General features: G+C 37.4%; 1 protein-coding gene and 1 non-coding gene across 2 annotated transcripts; one reads left to right on the plus strand and one right to left on the minus strand.

Annotated features, from left to right (window-relative positions):
- Window positions 1-4,596: 4,596 nt before the first annotated feature.
- On the minus strand, window positions 4,597-14,717 carry LOC139736048 (low-density lipoprotein receptor-related protein 12-like). The gene is made up of 5 exons (XM_071646795.1): window positions 14,585-14,717; window positions 12,789-12,965; window positions 9,493-9,687; window positions 6,397-6,510; window positions 4,597-4,874 (listed from the first exon to the last, which is right to left on the minus strand). The coding sequence occupies exons 1-5, from the start codon at window positions 14,715-14,717 to the stop codon at window positions 4,597-4,599; spliced, it is 897 nt and encodes a 298-aa protein (XP_071502896.1).
- Trnat-ggu (transfer RNA threonine (anticodon GGU)) lies at window positions 7,273-7,345 on the plus strand. Its single transcript has one exon. It is a non-coding gene; the product is annotated as a tRNA-Thr (tRNA).
- Window positions 14,718-15,938: the final 1,221 nt, after the last annotated feature.

Genomic DNA, 15,938 nt, shown 5'->3' on the forward strand with positions numbered 1-15,938 from the left:
TTAAGTCATTGTTTATTTGTTTTGCTTTGTACTTTCTCTGTTTTGTTTTGTTTGGTATATATTGTTGATTTCGTGTATTTTGTTACAATTTTTGAAGCGCTATCTGTCTGTTTAGAAAAAAGCGCTATATAGATATTGGTTATTATTATTATTATTATCAAGCAATGATACGCTCGAGTAGTTATACCAATGCTTTGGGTCACACTTGAAGAGGGCGCCAGACTGCAAAACTCACTCGCAACATTGTCCTGCACACAAACACGCATACACACGTACGTGTACACCACTGATCTCTATTATAGGAGGGATTTCTGTAGAGATCAGTGGTCAAGCACACATTGTGTAATGTCTCGTCTCATTGGGAGGCTGGGATGTTGAAATTCGACTTGTCAAATGAGGAATCAACGGATTCGACTGCGAATCAGGGAGTGGCGTCGAAATGAGAAACGACTATACCTCATTCACTTATATAATACATGTACAATGTACTCGTACTTACTACGAAACACACACAGACTTGCCAGCCATAAGACTCGGGATCCCGTGGAGAAAGGACATGGACATTATTTTCATGTCACACAAGACGGGGGTATATAGATTGGCGTTCAAGGGATACTTCTTGAGTGTGTCTGTCCGTTTACCTATACCCCTCTTTTTTCTCTCTTTCTTTTGGTTTCCTTTTCTCCTCCGTCTCTTGTCTCTATCCCTCCTCTCTCTGACTTGAGAATGAGTGGCGTGTGAATGAAAATTATCACCTCGCTTATTGGTTGCTCTGAGGTACCACACACTTATACGCCTATATCTATGTTTTATACTTATGTCTTGTTCCAATAATGAGGAACAAGTTTTTGTTTGTTTGTTTGTTTGTTTGTTTGTTTGTTTTGTTTTGTTTGATGACATTACAGAGTAGGGCGTCTTTCTCATGATGAAAAACTGAATCAAGTTTGAAAGATGTGATGACAGTTCGTATTATAGTCTGTACGTGTTACTCACATCCTTTTCAAAATAATGTTAATTTCACAGTGCTGGAGAACTAGTCCAAATGTTCTGAGGCTAAAGAGACAATGAAGAAAATACCTTGACCACGTTTAGTTGAATTCCGAAACTTGTTAAACGATTGAGCAGCACCTGGAGTTAGTTATTGTGAAAATTTGTATCGACTTGAAAGAAGAGATGAGCGAATACAAGAGCCATGGACTTCAACAGTAGTAGCCCATTATCGGTTGTCATTCCTTGCGCGTCGTCACTCCTCGGCACTCCTCTTGTTACCCTGCGTGCGTGAGTGTGTGAGTGTGAGTGTGTCGGTGTTTTCTTAGCGATTTTTATCGATCTTATTCATTAAAGAACCAACCCTCAACTTTCAACTTAGAGGTAAGGGAAGCAAGGTTGTTACATAGGTTGTACACCAATGAGGGCCCAGAGGCTTGGCTCGGAAAAAGCTCGACTGTATACATGAGTAACATCTCCAGACTCAGATACAATACATGGAAGACGACTTTGGAATTCGAGAATAATAGTGTTGCTCATGAGTCATAGGAGGTAGCCGATAAAGATGGGCTGGATTGAATGTAGTATTCTTCCTTCTTAAGAATACATAGTGTCACGACTCAACCCAATCACCACATCATGACAATCAAAATGTTCCGCTCCATTCCTGGCAGATCGCACCCAAACCATCACAACAATGTTGCAAAAGACCACGATTGGGAAGCCATGTCTTGATCTGAGCAGATTTTGCTAGGCTTGATAGTATAGTTGTTATCCAGGGCAGGAAATACGTAGCTTGCTTTCTCACCTCAAGGAGCAATTTATTTCAAGCTGACGTCCAAATGATTATGTCAAATATTAGAAACACGAAGATAAATTGCCAAATGTAATCTTCTTAGATTGCAGAAAAATGTATATACAGTGTACTAGGTTATGATAATTATACATGATGTATGATAAACACCACAAATATTTTCGCAAGTATTTGTTGGAACATTTTACAACTTCATTCATTCTTTTGCATATTACACTTTTTTCTCTGACTCTAATGTTCCAGATCAAGTCTGAGATTTATTTTTCTCTACCAACAAGCCAACGAAAATATCATTTTCTCTCATTTCTCATCACATTCAATGTCTTTCTTATTCGAGGCGCAGACATGAAACACACAAATATACATATAATCAGAAAAATTAAAATGCTATACACTATTTACACTTTTTTCGGGTAAATTTCAACGTTTTATCTTAGAGCTCTACTCCATCAATCCTTTTATGTACACTCTAAACAAAAATCAAATTGAATAGGAATCGTTTCAAACGGAGACTTCTGAGATTTCTACTTATAGATATCTGCTCAAATTATGAACATTCTATTGAAATAGGATCAAAATCTTGTTAAATACGAAGAGAATCCATTCGAAATATGATCACATTGTCAAAAGAAACCTTGTAAGTACCCATCTAAAATGATTCCAATTTAAAATTGACTAGACTTTGTTTTATGGTGTGTATCTACAGGATTATATATGAATACAATACATGTATGCAAAACGGGGTTGGTCATGATCTTTTGGAGAGCTTTGATTTACAAGAAATGCATCCAGCAATTTTTGATTTCCCTTTGTATTACCTGTCTCGATATGTAAGGTAAAATCGATTTAACTTGTCTTCTGTTTAAAACAAAAAAGATAAAAAAAGAAGAAAGGCAAATTATATCTTTTCTAGTATAGACAAACCGAGAAAATTACCTACTTGTCAACAGTTTAGGTGGCGTTGCTTCATTGCTCGTTCTGAGAGACATACAAGATGTACGAGAGGATCGTTGTATGTACAAAAATATTGTGTTGGCACGAAATCTTCGGAAGCTTCTTTATGATCTATTTCGTGCACATTCCTTGATATCAACACCACCTGTAACGAACATCCCATTTGTGTTAACAGTGAATGATGTGCGTCTAAAATTATGACAGATGAATCAAAACATTTTTTTTTTTACAATAGCATTACTAGAGTAACAATGGACGGCGCTGATAAAAAAAAATGAAAGACTTGAATATGACTTAAAAGTTAAACGTATCAAATATCTGAGATATATACACACAGCAATAGTATACATAACATAGATAATGAGTTGGAAAAAATATCGGAATCAAACGAATTCAGATTATCAACGCCAGCTTCGAGCAAATTTGCGAGAACAATCACTATGACAAATGGTTTTACAGACAGAAAATAGCAGTCACTGGCAGTCAACAGGAAAGATAGTTTAGACATTCTTACAAAAATATCATCCCCATTTTTTAAATTCATATGGAAATCAAGGATTAGTATAAACTCTTATAATTTATGTTCCTCGCTCGGTCCTATAAAGTATATTATCATTCTTTTTTCAACAGAAAACTACTATGATTAATTTCCGTGGGTAAAGCTCAGCTGTCTCTACAATTTTGTTTTTCATTTCGTTTATTTCACTTCCAGCAATGTGAAACATTTTCATACACAAAATAACACAATATCAATACAATGTAGTAATTTCTACAGTCAGATCTCAATTTAACCTCTTAAAAGGACCAAATTGATCATTGTTGGTGAGCTACACAATCATAATAGAACCGGGGATCCAAAATTTCAAGAATATCAAAAAATATGAATGGCCATCGACTCACATGATCAATAGCTATTTTTTAAGAATCATCTGAAGCAACGCAAGACTGTCCCACTCCAGCCATTTTCAATGGAAATGCTGTGATAACCTTTACAGCCAGAGCTTCCCTCGCAAAACTGTAAAGTTCCACCAGAATGATTTATAACACAAATGCAAGTACAAGTTCACAATGTCAGTGAAGGTGGGAGGTCTGTGTTGTAGTGGATAAGGTTTTAGGCTTACAAAACAAAAGTTCCTGAATTCAAATCATGTTCAGTGCTACTTTCTTTGGACGAGGGTTTTCTTCTTGTTGTTTGTTTGTTTGTTTGTTTGTTTGTTTGTTTGTTTGTTTGTTTGTTTGTTTGTTTTAAAAAACAATGTCTCTCTTCACTTAGGTATACAAACGGACACCTTGCAAAGTGCTTGGGTAACGATGACAGGGGCTCTGAAAGAGTGTTCCTATCACTAAAGAGGCTGCCATATTTAGTTTTGTTCTTCGGAATTTCTAGCTACGGCAGGCAATGATTGACGATCATTCTGCTTCACGTATAACACACCGTATTCCAAGTACGGGGAATAGACAGTTACATGTGGTCATCATTATGAATACCGTATGAGTCCAACTGGATTGTCATGTACAACTTTCAACACATACCTACAAAATAAACGAGAAAAGTATAAGGCACATATTCCTAATGCACATGCCTCAGGCCTAAACGCACACATCTTTCAAACATACGCGGACGAAAAGATCTCGCCGCTAACAGGCTAAACTACTGAACAGCTAACCCTATTGATCATTCACAGTTTTCTCAGTTATTGTCGAGTTAGCTAGTATTTGATTGAGAACATGTTTTCCCCATACACAAGATTGGCAAATAAACACATAGAAAATAAACAAACTAATAAATAAACTTGTTTAGACTATAAGGATGTTCAAAGGCAAAATTAGATCGCATGACACTACTCGGGCGCTATCTTTTGTGACCGCTTGCGCCCGAAGACCTTGCCACTGAAACCTACGTCGTCGTTGTCCCTTCTTCCCTGTAAATCGTCTGAGTATGGGTTCTTTTTGATATCGCGTTCCACTTCGTCCATGATCTCCTTCATCAGGCGATTGTACCGATGGGCTTGGGCGATCTTCACGATTCCGAGGATGATTACCATGACGAGAAAGATAATAGACAAGCCAATACCCATTATGGCGTAGATGGAGAGACCTTGAAGTTCCTGTACGGGTTCTGTGAGAATATAGCATTGTAAATTTGTTAACTTTATGCGAAAGACAATTTAAGTTAATCTTCAAAGTAGATTGTATAATCTCGTAGGTAATGAGGTTGAACATGTTCAAGTGTAAAATCTATCATCTTCATACACGAGAACTGTTTTGTTAGCGTGCTGTCTGCACTTGTTGAACGGTTTCTCTCCATGTATTATATTACCATCGTTCATAGAATCAGCGCTATCAACGTGAGTATAGTGATCAACAATGAATAGCAGTGTTTCTTCCATTACTATCACAAAGCATGCATTTCAGCAGATCAAAGAAACAAAATTCATAGATACCGTCATGAGAAAACAACACCATGATGAATGGAATAATGCCCTAACCCATTGTGAAATAAAAGTGACAAGAAAGACTTAATTCTTCGTGCAAGTGTTGAGACTTAATTGCTATAGAGTGCAAAATTCAGTTTGTCATCCAGCCTAAGAAAATTAATGTCAAGTGAATTACAGCCACATGAGAGCAAATTGAATAAAATCAATGAGTGGTTGTAGTCGACCGATCGTCTAGTCCTAGAACAATTTTGCTCCAGATATTATCATTAGATTGACTAGTCGGTGGTTTAAATGCATATCCTATGTTGTCGAAATTAGAGACTGGTTAAATTAATCAAATCTACGCGAATTTCAAATCAACAGTATTGATAAATCCATATTAAAGCAGAAGGAGAATGTGCTGCCAATTCAAGCATCAGTCCCAGATTTAGGTTTTGATAATTCTGCACCCAAAATGAACAATGGCATGAGACCAAATTATGGCTAAAAAGAAAGACATTTTTTTTGGTACTATTAAGGAACTACAAGCGTACTAACAATGAATTTCAACTAAACGTATGTAGGTGTGATAAAATGATACAGTATCAAAACAAAGATATATGTTTTTTGTTTTGTTATGTTTTTGTTTTTTTTAAGACTTTGACACTGTCGGCGTTTATATCTCGTTTATATTACATCTTATAGAAGGGTGTTGGTACATTAGACTCTGACAAGCTACTGTACACACACTATGGACAACATATTGCCCTGAGCAATGACAGTCATAATGTAGGCGCCACACTGTCCCGAAATTGAACAAAGATGGACACAACCATAAAGGAAATGTTCAAATCCGGCTCTAATCGTGTAAACATCGAGTCATTCATGAGGGTATTTTAAGCCACACTGTGACCGCCGGTGGAGTTTCTCAGGCTCCAGCAGCAGTTCCGTTAGCGGTGACAAAAACTTCGTGTAGCCATTTTACTTCCGTTGAACAAATTTTTTGTTAAAGATTCATATCGACGTGTAGTCTGAGTGTGTAGTTCGGGTACCATCGTGTGACCTGTAGGCATGATACTTGCTTCGGCTGTTGATTGTCTTTTGACCAAGTTCGAGGCCAACTTTGCACGGAATTGAAAATTCCATATTCGTATCGCCATCTTGTGGCAATTTCGTAACAGTGTGAAGAAACAAGTAGTTTGATTAAAACGTGCATGGTCCCACCTGTGCAGTTTCCTTCGTCGCTCCAGTCTCCACACATATTTAACGTGTCGCAGACGAGACTCTGGTCAACACACCAGCTATTGTTGCAGGCGAATTCCCCGTCTGAACACGGCGCTGGAAACAAAATGGGATATCAGGTCACGAAAAAAAAACAAAAAAAAAACACGATTCAATTTCTATTCAATTTAAGTGATTTAAGTGTAATGTCACTCATTGTTCAAGTTAGCTTTAAAGGGATGGTACAGTATTGGTGGAGATGAGAATTGGGCTTTTAACTTTTTGAGAGATACCAAGAAAACACTTATGATATAGTACAGATCACACCATTTTAGGAGGAATTCAAAGTTTTTCAAATTCATGAAAATTCTTCCGTCGAGATGTTTTCATTGCAACTGATTGACAAATTGCCCTACATCGACGTAAATAAGCACTGAATTGATCAGTGTTTTAGTAGTAGCCATGATTAAAAAAAAAAAAAAAATCATGGGCGTACATACTCGAGCAGGATTCGAACCTACGACCTCCTGATCACCGGACAGGCGTCATCTCCACTAGACCACCGAGCTTTCGCCCGACGGCAAGTGTTGGTTCTAATCGTTATAGCATGCAGCGGGTGCTGCTTTGTTATTCAAATTCATGAAAATTCTTCCGTCGAGATGTTTTCATTGCAACTGATTGACAAATTGCCCTACATCGACGTAAATAAGCACTGAATTGATCAGTGTTTTAGTAGTAGCCATGATAAAAAATCATGGGCGTACATACTCGAGCAGGATTCGAACCTACGACCTCCTGATCACCGGATCTCCACTAGACCACCGAGCTTTCGCCCGACAGCAAGTGTTGGTTCTAATCGTTATAGCATGCAGCGGGTACTGCTCGGTGGTCTAGTGGAGATGACGCCTGTCCGGTGATCAGGAGGTCGTAGGTTCGAATCCTGCTCGAGTATGTACGCTAATGATTTTTTATCATGGCTACTACTAAAACACTGATCAATTCAGTGCTTATTTACGTCGATGTAGGGCAATTTGTCAATCAGTTGCAATGAAAACATCTCGACGGAAGAATTTTCATGAATTTGAATAACAAAGCAGTACCCGCTGCATGCTATAACGATTAGAACCAACACTTGCTGTCGGGCGAAAGCTCGGTGGTCTAGTGGAGATGACGCCTGTCCGGTGATCAGGAGGTCGTAGGTTCGAATCCTGCTCGAGTATGTACGCCCATGATTTTTTATCATGGCTACTACTAAAACACTGATCAATTCAGTGCTTATTTACGTCGATGTAGGGCAATTTGTCAATCAGTTGCAACGAATTCAAAGTTTATGTGATGAAAATCGGGTTTGGAATGACTGAAACATCCTAAAACAAAGTAAAACAAAGCGATCTTAATAAAGTGTGGGTCCCACGCTTTATTAGAATCGCTCTTTTTTTGATATCTCAGCCATTTCAAAACCAATTTTCATCAATTAAACGTTGAATTCCTCGTAGAATTACATGCTCTTTTATGTTTCATAAGAGGTTTCTCATTATCTCACCAAAAATGTTAGAAACCTGAAATTAGGTCTCAACCAAAACTATATGATCCCTTTAAGAGAGAAAAATAAAGTAATATTTGCATTAGAAAATGGTAATGGGAAACCATGTTTCACCTATAGTTTAGAGGAAAGTGATAGTTAAACCACATGAAGTGATTATGATCAGCACTTCACAAATCTTCCATTGACCTGAACACAAAATATCATTTTTCTGCTGATAAAATCAAAGAGAGTAACTTCGCGTCCTTTACACTGAAAGATGTGTGTGTGTGTGTGTGTGTGTGTGTGTGTGTGTGTGTGTGTGTGTGTGTGTGTGTGTGTGTGTGTGTATGTGTTAGTGTGCGTGTTGTGAGATCCTAACAACTTTGAGGGGGAAAGGTTTTGTAGTAGCTGAAATTATCTATTCAAAAAGCATTTTCATATATTTGTGCACAAAGGTGTGAGGTGATAACATAGATTTGCATTTGAAACTTGCAACTAAAAGTTGGAATTTACATAACTTTATATTTCGGTGTCGTATCTTAATGAAACTTGTACCATTGTCTTTGTAGTTTTACTCCATTTGTTTAATGACCGCTTGATAATGAGTGGAATTCCACTTGAAGTAAATACCCAAACAAGGACACAATGAATGAAATCTTTACCGGGAATGCTGGATTTATTCAGTAAAACAGTTGTAATCATTATGAAGACGACTTATGAGGATGACTTTTTAAAGACACAAATGGACAACAATTCATTTGAACATATCCCAAAGCTGCGGTGGCGTGCAGCTACATATTTCATTTAATCATCACATATTACAGATTTAAACTACATTGATCTTTAAAGTAGCTATACATTGCACTCTCTGTGCCAGGGATTTTGAACAGTGTGTACAATACTGTGGGATTTTATGTGCCAATAGGCACTCAAGGCACTCAAATGGTTAAGACTTTAGGCCTAGACGAAGTACTCGGTTGTGTTATATGATTTAAGAAGTAGTAATATCTGCCACTGGAGTTGTACCAGTTAGGATAGTGGTAGCAGCAGCAGCAGCAGCAGCAGTAGGCCTAATGTATTTAAAAAAATATAGTAGTATAAGTAGAAAGAGTAGTAACAGTAGTGATAGTAGAAGTAGTTGTAGAGATAGCAGTAGTTGTAGTGGTTACATTAGAAGTAGTTTTAGTAGTAGAATTTCACCACCCGCGATGCTATTGTACCAGTAATCAAATCTCAGCAGTATAATTGGCGGTTGGACTTAATCATTAACAGTTGCGTACACCTTCTCCTTATGATCTTCGTTGTCGTTATCGCCTTTCAATTACCCCTATTTTCCTATCAAACATCCCCTTTCGTCATCTCAGTTTTCCTTCCAAAATGTAGAACAAGGAAAATGAATATCACTACAAATATAATAAATATACTAGTATACTGTACTACTCTCACCACTATAGTACTTCCACTACTACCATAGTTCTACCACTAGTACAGTGTATTATTCTTCCTCGTCCTCCTTACCTTCATCATCATTTCCATCATAATTTCAACGAATCTTGCATTTTTATTATTTTCACCTTCTGAAACCTGAGTGTAGTAGATGCCAAAGCCAAGACCCCTCCCGCTTTCGTCCGATCGGAATTGAAACGTCACGTTACTGCTGGTAGAATTCACGTTGGGTAGCTGGTGAAGGCGACCGCAGAGCTCTGGGGTCAGCGGTGGGTCATCCGCTGTGTTCCCATCGAACACTCCGAGGCTGTCAAGGCAGCGACCTGTGCAGTGTATCGAAGGTCAAAGACAGAGGAAGATCATGGTGTGTCAATAAACTAGATATATTAACCATCTTTTGCAAGGTACGTGGACATAAAGGAGACAAAGGTTGTACAAACAAACGAAGTCGTCAGCGCTCGACAGATAGAGTCAATAGAAGGCAGACAATATCATTCTCTCAACATTTCATAAAACTTGACATTAAGCTTCAGACGTATTCCCGCCTTTTTGAAATCAGAACGTCCATGCTACCACAGTTTTCTTATTAAACCATAGCAATGTCTTCAAGTCGTGTTTAGAAAATGTATACTGTAGAAGTTTAACGATATAACCGTGATAATGAAATTATGTAATGAAATACTGCTTAGATTATTTGAGAGAATAGTATATAGTAGATGAATACTATATAGTAGATGACTACTAGTACCTAATAGTTAATGAGAGCCAAATTTTGATATGTGTTGCACAAGAAGTCTCACAAAGCGTAACCTTCTCACTATGAGCATGTTATCGACGTGAAACTGATGAAAACATCATATTAAAAGTGAAATTTCGAGCAAAAGACCCCAGTTACGAAAACATTGTCATTTCCAATATTACTAGAATACATGAAAAAGCAACCTACTACATGTATAGTGTATCTCAATTAGCTCATGTATCTTTCACAGTGTGGGGTATCACTAAAGGTTTTGGTCCACTGCTTGGTATAATTACGTTTATTTTTTGTACTGTTACCACTCAAAACTTTTAAAGTGGCTGAAAGTCATGAGAGGGATACCTGTAGATCTTGCATTGACAAGACGCTCGCACTTCCTGTCGATGATAAGTTCAAAGCTAGTGTGTTGCGTCATAGTTAAGTACAAAGAACGGACGGGAAAGAAACAACGAGAGCCTACGTATAATATCTTTTCTGAATTGTGCTAAAATTTGAAGTGTTTTCGTAAACTTTCCAGTCTTATTTGCGCCTTGATGTCATTATTAACGGCCAACTCGATATAGTGGTACCCCAACAATATTTCATATCCACCTTCTTTTTATGACGAATATAGCTCGATATCTCGATAAAAATATCAAGGGTGACGAGAGAGCGCCAATATTTCTCCGCTGACTTCTGTCTTGGATGTATTGATTTACTTAACATGCTTGATGTTGGTGCCTGTAATGCTGATTCTTCAGCATGCAGAAGGCTGATGACGTGTAATTTAAAGGCATAATTTACCATTTGCAGATGAAACAAAAACTCAGCATTAGTGCTTTAAAATAGTTCTATAGAATGTGAGTTAGGGATAGAAACAACCACTGTAAAAATGTGAATCCATATAATCTATGTTAAGTGTTTTGAAATACAAAAAATGTGAACAATGGTTATAATAAAATGTTTCTAGACTAGACCGTCTACAGTTATGGTTTAATGAGAAAAATACTGATATCTCCTTATGTTTTAGGCTTTATTGTGAAAATGTTATATGGTAGGGTGTTTTGTGATACAACAGACCTACACATATGCATCACCTTGAACATTTTTTAAATCGCTGCTCCCAAAGGTAAACAGGACCTTTAATGTTCCCTTGCGAACCCGTCCAATCATTTACAGTCGACGTAAGTGTAGAATTATTGATTAAAATTTATCGTCAACCCAAAGAAATTTTCCACAGCCATATCATTCGGCAGATCTATCGATTTATTGTGCTTGCGCATGTTTGGGGGAGAGGAATAGGTTTAGGGACTATAATTATACAGATGTCAGATGTCTGTATGCGTTCTATTCCTGTTTAGGGAACCTGCGGAAATAAACACAACAGTTAACATCATTTTTAGGGTTTAGTTTTGGTCTTTTTTGTTTGTTTTGTTTTTAGAGTGAAGTGTCATGAAATATTGGTAGGCCTACATGATAACTGGAACCTTTACAAAAAGTCAGCATGTACTGTCGACATCAATCACTTGAAAAGACAAACTCTTGAAGGCAGTTGGCACTTTTGGTCAGTTGAACACCATGGAATTGAGCCCAGCATGATAATGCATTGAAGATGCAAAACAAGAAGGTGGAGACTGATTATTTTGATGGCCGTATTACACAGGGTTTTTTTTGGTATGGGACAAGAATATATATGGTATTATGATGTAGTATGATGAAATTTATGCCTACTCAATTTCTGCAAAATATTTATATGTTTCTGTTTGAAATGGAATGAAAATGAATGAATGAATGAATGAATGAATGAATGAATGAAAAAGGGAGCGCAGCAACAAAACGGTAAGATGGAGGGTATGGAAGATATATCCCCCTACTCAGGCGACGAGGGAAATTTTGCTTTTTTAGAAGTAAAATTCAGCGATCTGGTGCACATTTTTGGTAGAATACGCGGGAAATACTTATATAAAAAGTAAGAAAAATAAATATTCAGGAAAAATGTGAATGCCTAAATTGTGGTACCTGCCACCTCTCTCCCCACAACAAAGTCTGTCATCGTAATTGTAATCAACTCGTTTGTATCATATTATTCAGCTATCTTGACCTCCATTGCATACCTATCTGATGACACTCAAATACACTCGTTATCTTAAGCGCTCATGAAACTTTTCTGACTATTACGCTTTAGCATATGATTTGGACGGAATTCAAAGGATATGATATGGATGTTAAAAACAGTCAAAAAACTTGTGATGTTTATTATCTAATTTGATGTAAACTTATAAGACTGTCGAACACAGAACGTCTTCGGTCTCTCATAAACTATCAAATACGGTATATATACTAGTATACAAGGCTCGACACTAGCAATGAGGGGCCCGGTGACCCAGGGCCGCCACTATAAGTAGATGTCGGGCCACCACCAAAAAATGATATGCGTTAGTGATCCGATCGGGCCATCAAAAGAAAAAGTTAGTGTATCGCGTTGATATGTATATGTCATAAACAAACATCGATAACCATGTTAACATTGTCTATATTTGAATGCTTGTGTCAATGTCGACTCAAAAGTGCACTCCAAAACATCTTTCTGAGATTTCTTAATGATGAGACACAAGAGGGCAGAAATAGACATTGGAAGAAAATAGCGGCGATGGTGAATATCATGCAGAGTTTGTAAAAAGTTTCTACCGTTATACGTTCCCTCCAGAGAGAATCTGTGAAACTGCAGCAACAGTCGGTGGGCAGGGGAAGCGAAGAGCGTCATCGTACAGTCAACATTCTCCTTGTAGTAGAGTCCAGCCTCGGGCTCGACCAGGCCCCCGACGTCGGCTCTCACGGCGCCATTGCAGTTTGAAGATATGTACGCTGTACTCAAAAAGCCCATGCCAAGAGACAAACGAATAGATAAAGGAAGAGATAAACGAACAAGACAATAGAAAGCAACATTACTCCTTCTCAAACAGATGAAGATACATGTACAACTGCTTATCGATGGGAGAGATGAACATCGCAGTCTATTTGTAAGCTACTACTTCCGTCAACGTCCAGTATTTACAACACCTATATATTTCAGCCACCAAGCGCCATTATATAATAACTTGTGCCCAGTGATCGCAGTGACTTGTTCTTCCAAGGGTGACGATGTTACTCTAAGATTTTTCTATTTACTGCATGTGGATAACGTTTAATTAGTGAAGGCGCTGTGGCAGGTCCCGACTCCCAGTCGGAGGACCCGACTTCGATTCCCGCCCAGTGCTTACGTCCTTGGATAAGATGTTTTACCCACCATGTCCCTCTCGACCCAGGTGTATAAATGGGTATCTAGAACGCTAGGGTAATAATAATGGCAGGACCCTCTGGTAGAGCAGTGGCAACAATAAAGAGGTTACCCTGGATAAAGAAGACCTATTATTATTATTATTATTATTATTATTATTATTATTATTATTATTATTATTATCATTATTATTACTACTACTATTATTACTATTATTATCATTGTTATTATTATTTTATTATTATTATTATTATTATTATTATTATTATTATTATTATTATTATTATTATTATTATTATCATTATTATCATTATTATCATTATGATTATTTACAGCCCTTCATTGCATTCCACTTCCAGAGAGAAAGAGACAAACAGACTGACAGACAGGCAGTCAGAAATAATTGTGATAATCCTGTACATCGAACACGGATTTAATATAGACAGGGTTCATATTTCTTGCAGCATACAGAAAAAAAAAGCAAACTTAACAAGGAGAATTATTATGTCCTACACTGTCCCTGAAATTAGCCGCGGAGTTTGCATGTATTGCAGTTCATATCATAATAGCTAGGACTTGAATCGAATAGAAATGATTTTAGGATTCTGTCTGAAGGAACCTTGAAGATGTGATAATCCCTGTTTTCTCCGTATTTGACATCATTGCATAGAAATTTTAATACTTCTTACGTATAGCGAGAGCAATTATGTCACAAAAAAATATAGGCCTAATACATGTGTGCTATGGATTTATATGAATATACTATATAACTTCCGACTATAGAGTAATCTTGCAAGTGCCGTGGAAAAGGGTTTGAATTCTCAGTTTGAAAACGCAGCGCACAGTCCATATATGACCATAACAACTCCTTAGAGATTATCAACATATTTGCTGAAAAGAATCGTATTTATAAGCATAATGTTCACAATACCAATCCAACACACAAATAAACAGTGAAATGAAAACAAATAAAGACACGAGCTAATTCTGGCAAAATGAAGAATGTTGCTTTCATACAGGCATCCGAGTTAATGTCATACCAGTGCAGGCTTATATTCTATGAATATAGGTACTCTATAAGGGTAGTAAAATATATAACACTGAAGGAGCGCTTCGGGAAATCTGACTGCGCTATATTCATTTCCTATCTAAACTGAAACACTGGCAAGTTCAACAAAATTTGGCACATGGAAAATTCCAAACTTACCGACATGAAGTGCTCCTACTGCGCTAACTAATGCAGTAAGATACACGACGGACGCCAGCTTGTAACTGAATGTGATGGGAACCTGTCGCAGCTGCAGCGACCCGCTGACATATGACGTTACTAAGGACGCCATGTTGGGTTTTTTTTTTTTTCTTCTCCAAACGGCCTCACATGGTGGGCGGCCAGAGATGACGTATGGTGATGCGGGCACGTTTGTGAACTTCACGTTCCTTCCAAGATCGTTGCTGGTCGCTTGCGCACCACATAACGGACAGTTAATGGTGTTTGGCCAAATGTGTGTAGGCACTATTTGTTTTTCCTTGTGAACTTTGTCCTCTCCCAGCGCAATGTTGAGCTCAGTTTGAAACCGCCTCAAAAATAGTCTATGCAAGATACTGATCTCGTTACAAAGCGTAAGAGTCATGAGAACCTAAATACAGTATACTTGATTTGGCGCGATTACATTGTGTTTAGTGTTTCATCAATACTAGAAACAACTGTGGTGGCGACTCTAAGGTCTATTGCAAATATAGGTCATATCTAGAAAGATGGAAAAAAAAGAAAAATAAGTTTTTATCGAGGCGATGCATTAAACCTCCAAAATATAAAATGTAACAAACTATATAATGGTAAAAGGAGGTTATTAGTATCACCATTTTATAGCAAAAATATCAAGCCTTAGATTTGTGACAAGAGAATAATAAATGGACTGTTTGACTGTGATTTTGTAGCATTTAATAAAGGACTGACATATCTTTGTGACTGTGATAGCATTTTGTCTATGAAATATCTGCCTCGCAAATAAAGCATACGACCGAGTAGACATGACACCGAAGATGATTCTATCTACGTTGCAAACAATTTACACTCGAGTTGATTTTGTGTACGCATCATTTCCCAAAGCATGACAATTATTCAAGTTCATAATTAGGGCCTGGTACTTTGTTTTAAAGGGATGGTACAGTATTGGAGGAGATGAGAATTGGGCTTTCAACTTTTTGCGAGATACCAAAGAAAACACTCACGGTATAGTACAGAGCATACCATTTTAAGAGGAATTCAAAGTTTATTTGATGACAATCGGGTTTGGAATGACTGAATCATCCAAAAACAAAGGAAAACAAAGCGATCGTAAGAAAGTGTGGGTCCCACACTTTATTAGAATCACTCTTTTTTGGATATTTTAGCCATTTCGAAACCAATTTTCATCAAATAAACGTTGAATTGCTCATAGAATTACATGCTCTTTAAAGGGATCGTACAGTTTTGGTTGAGACCTAATTTCAGGTTTCTAACATTTTTTGGTGAGATAATGAGAAACCTCTTATGAAATATGAAAGAGCATGTAATTCTA

Source organism: Diadema antillarum, unplaced genomic scaffold (genome assembly GCF_040938485.1).
Source record: "Diadema antillarum isolate AM-2024a unplaced genomic scaffold, OU_Dant_1.0 seq00000620_RagTag, whole genome shotgun sequence".
Taxonomy (NCBI): Eukaryota; Metazoa; Echinodermata; class Echinoidea; order Diadematoida; family Diadematidae; genus Diadema; species Diadema antillarum.

Bases quoted from the DNA above. Each gene is read 5' to 3' on its own strand.
- LOC139736048 (XM_071646795.1), bottom strand. From the start codon at position 14,717: ATGGCGTCCTTAGTAACGTCATATGTCAGCGGGTCGCTGCAGCTGCGA. The intron at 12,966-14,584 runs GTAAGTTTGGAA...TTTTGAGTACAG, and splicing joins AGTAGGAGCACTTCATGTCG to CGTACATATCTTCAAACTGC. The intron at 9,688-12,788 runs GTAGAAACTTTT...TACACTGCACAG, and splicing joins TCTGGAGGGAACGTATAACG to GTCGCTGCCTTGACAGCCTC.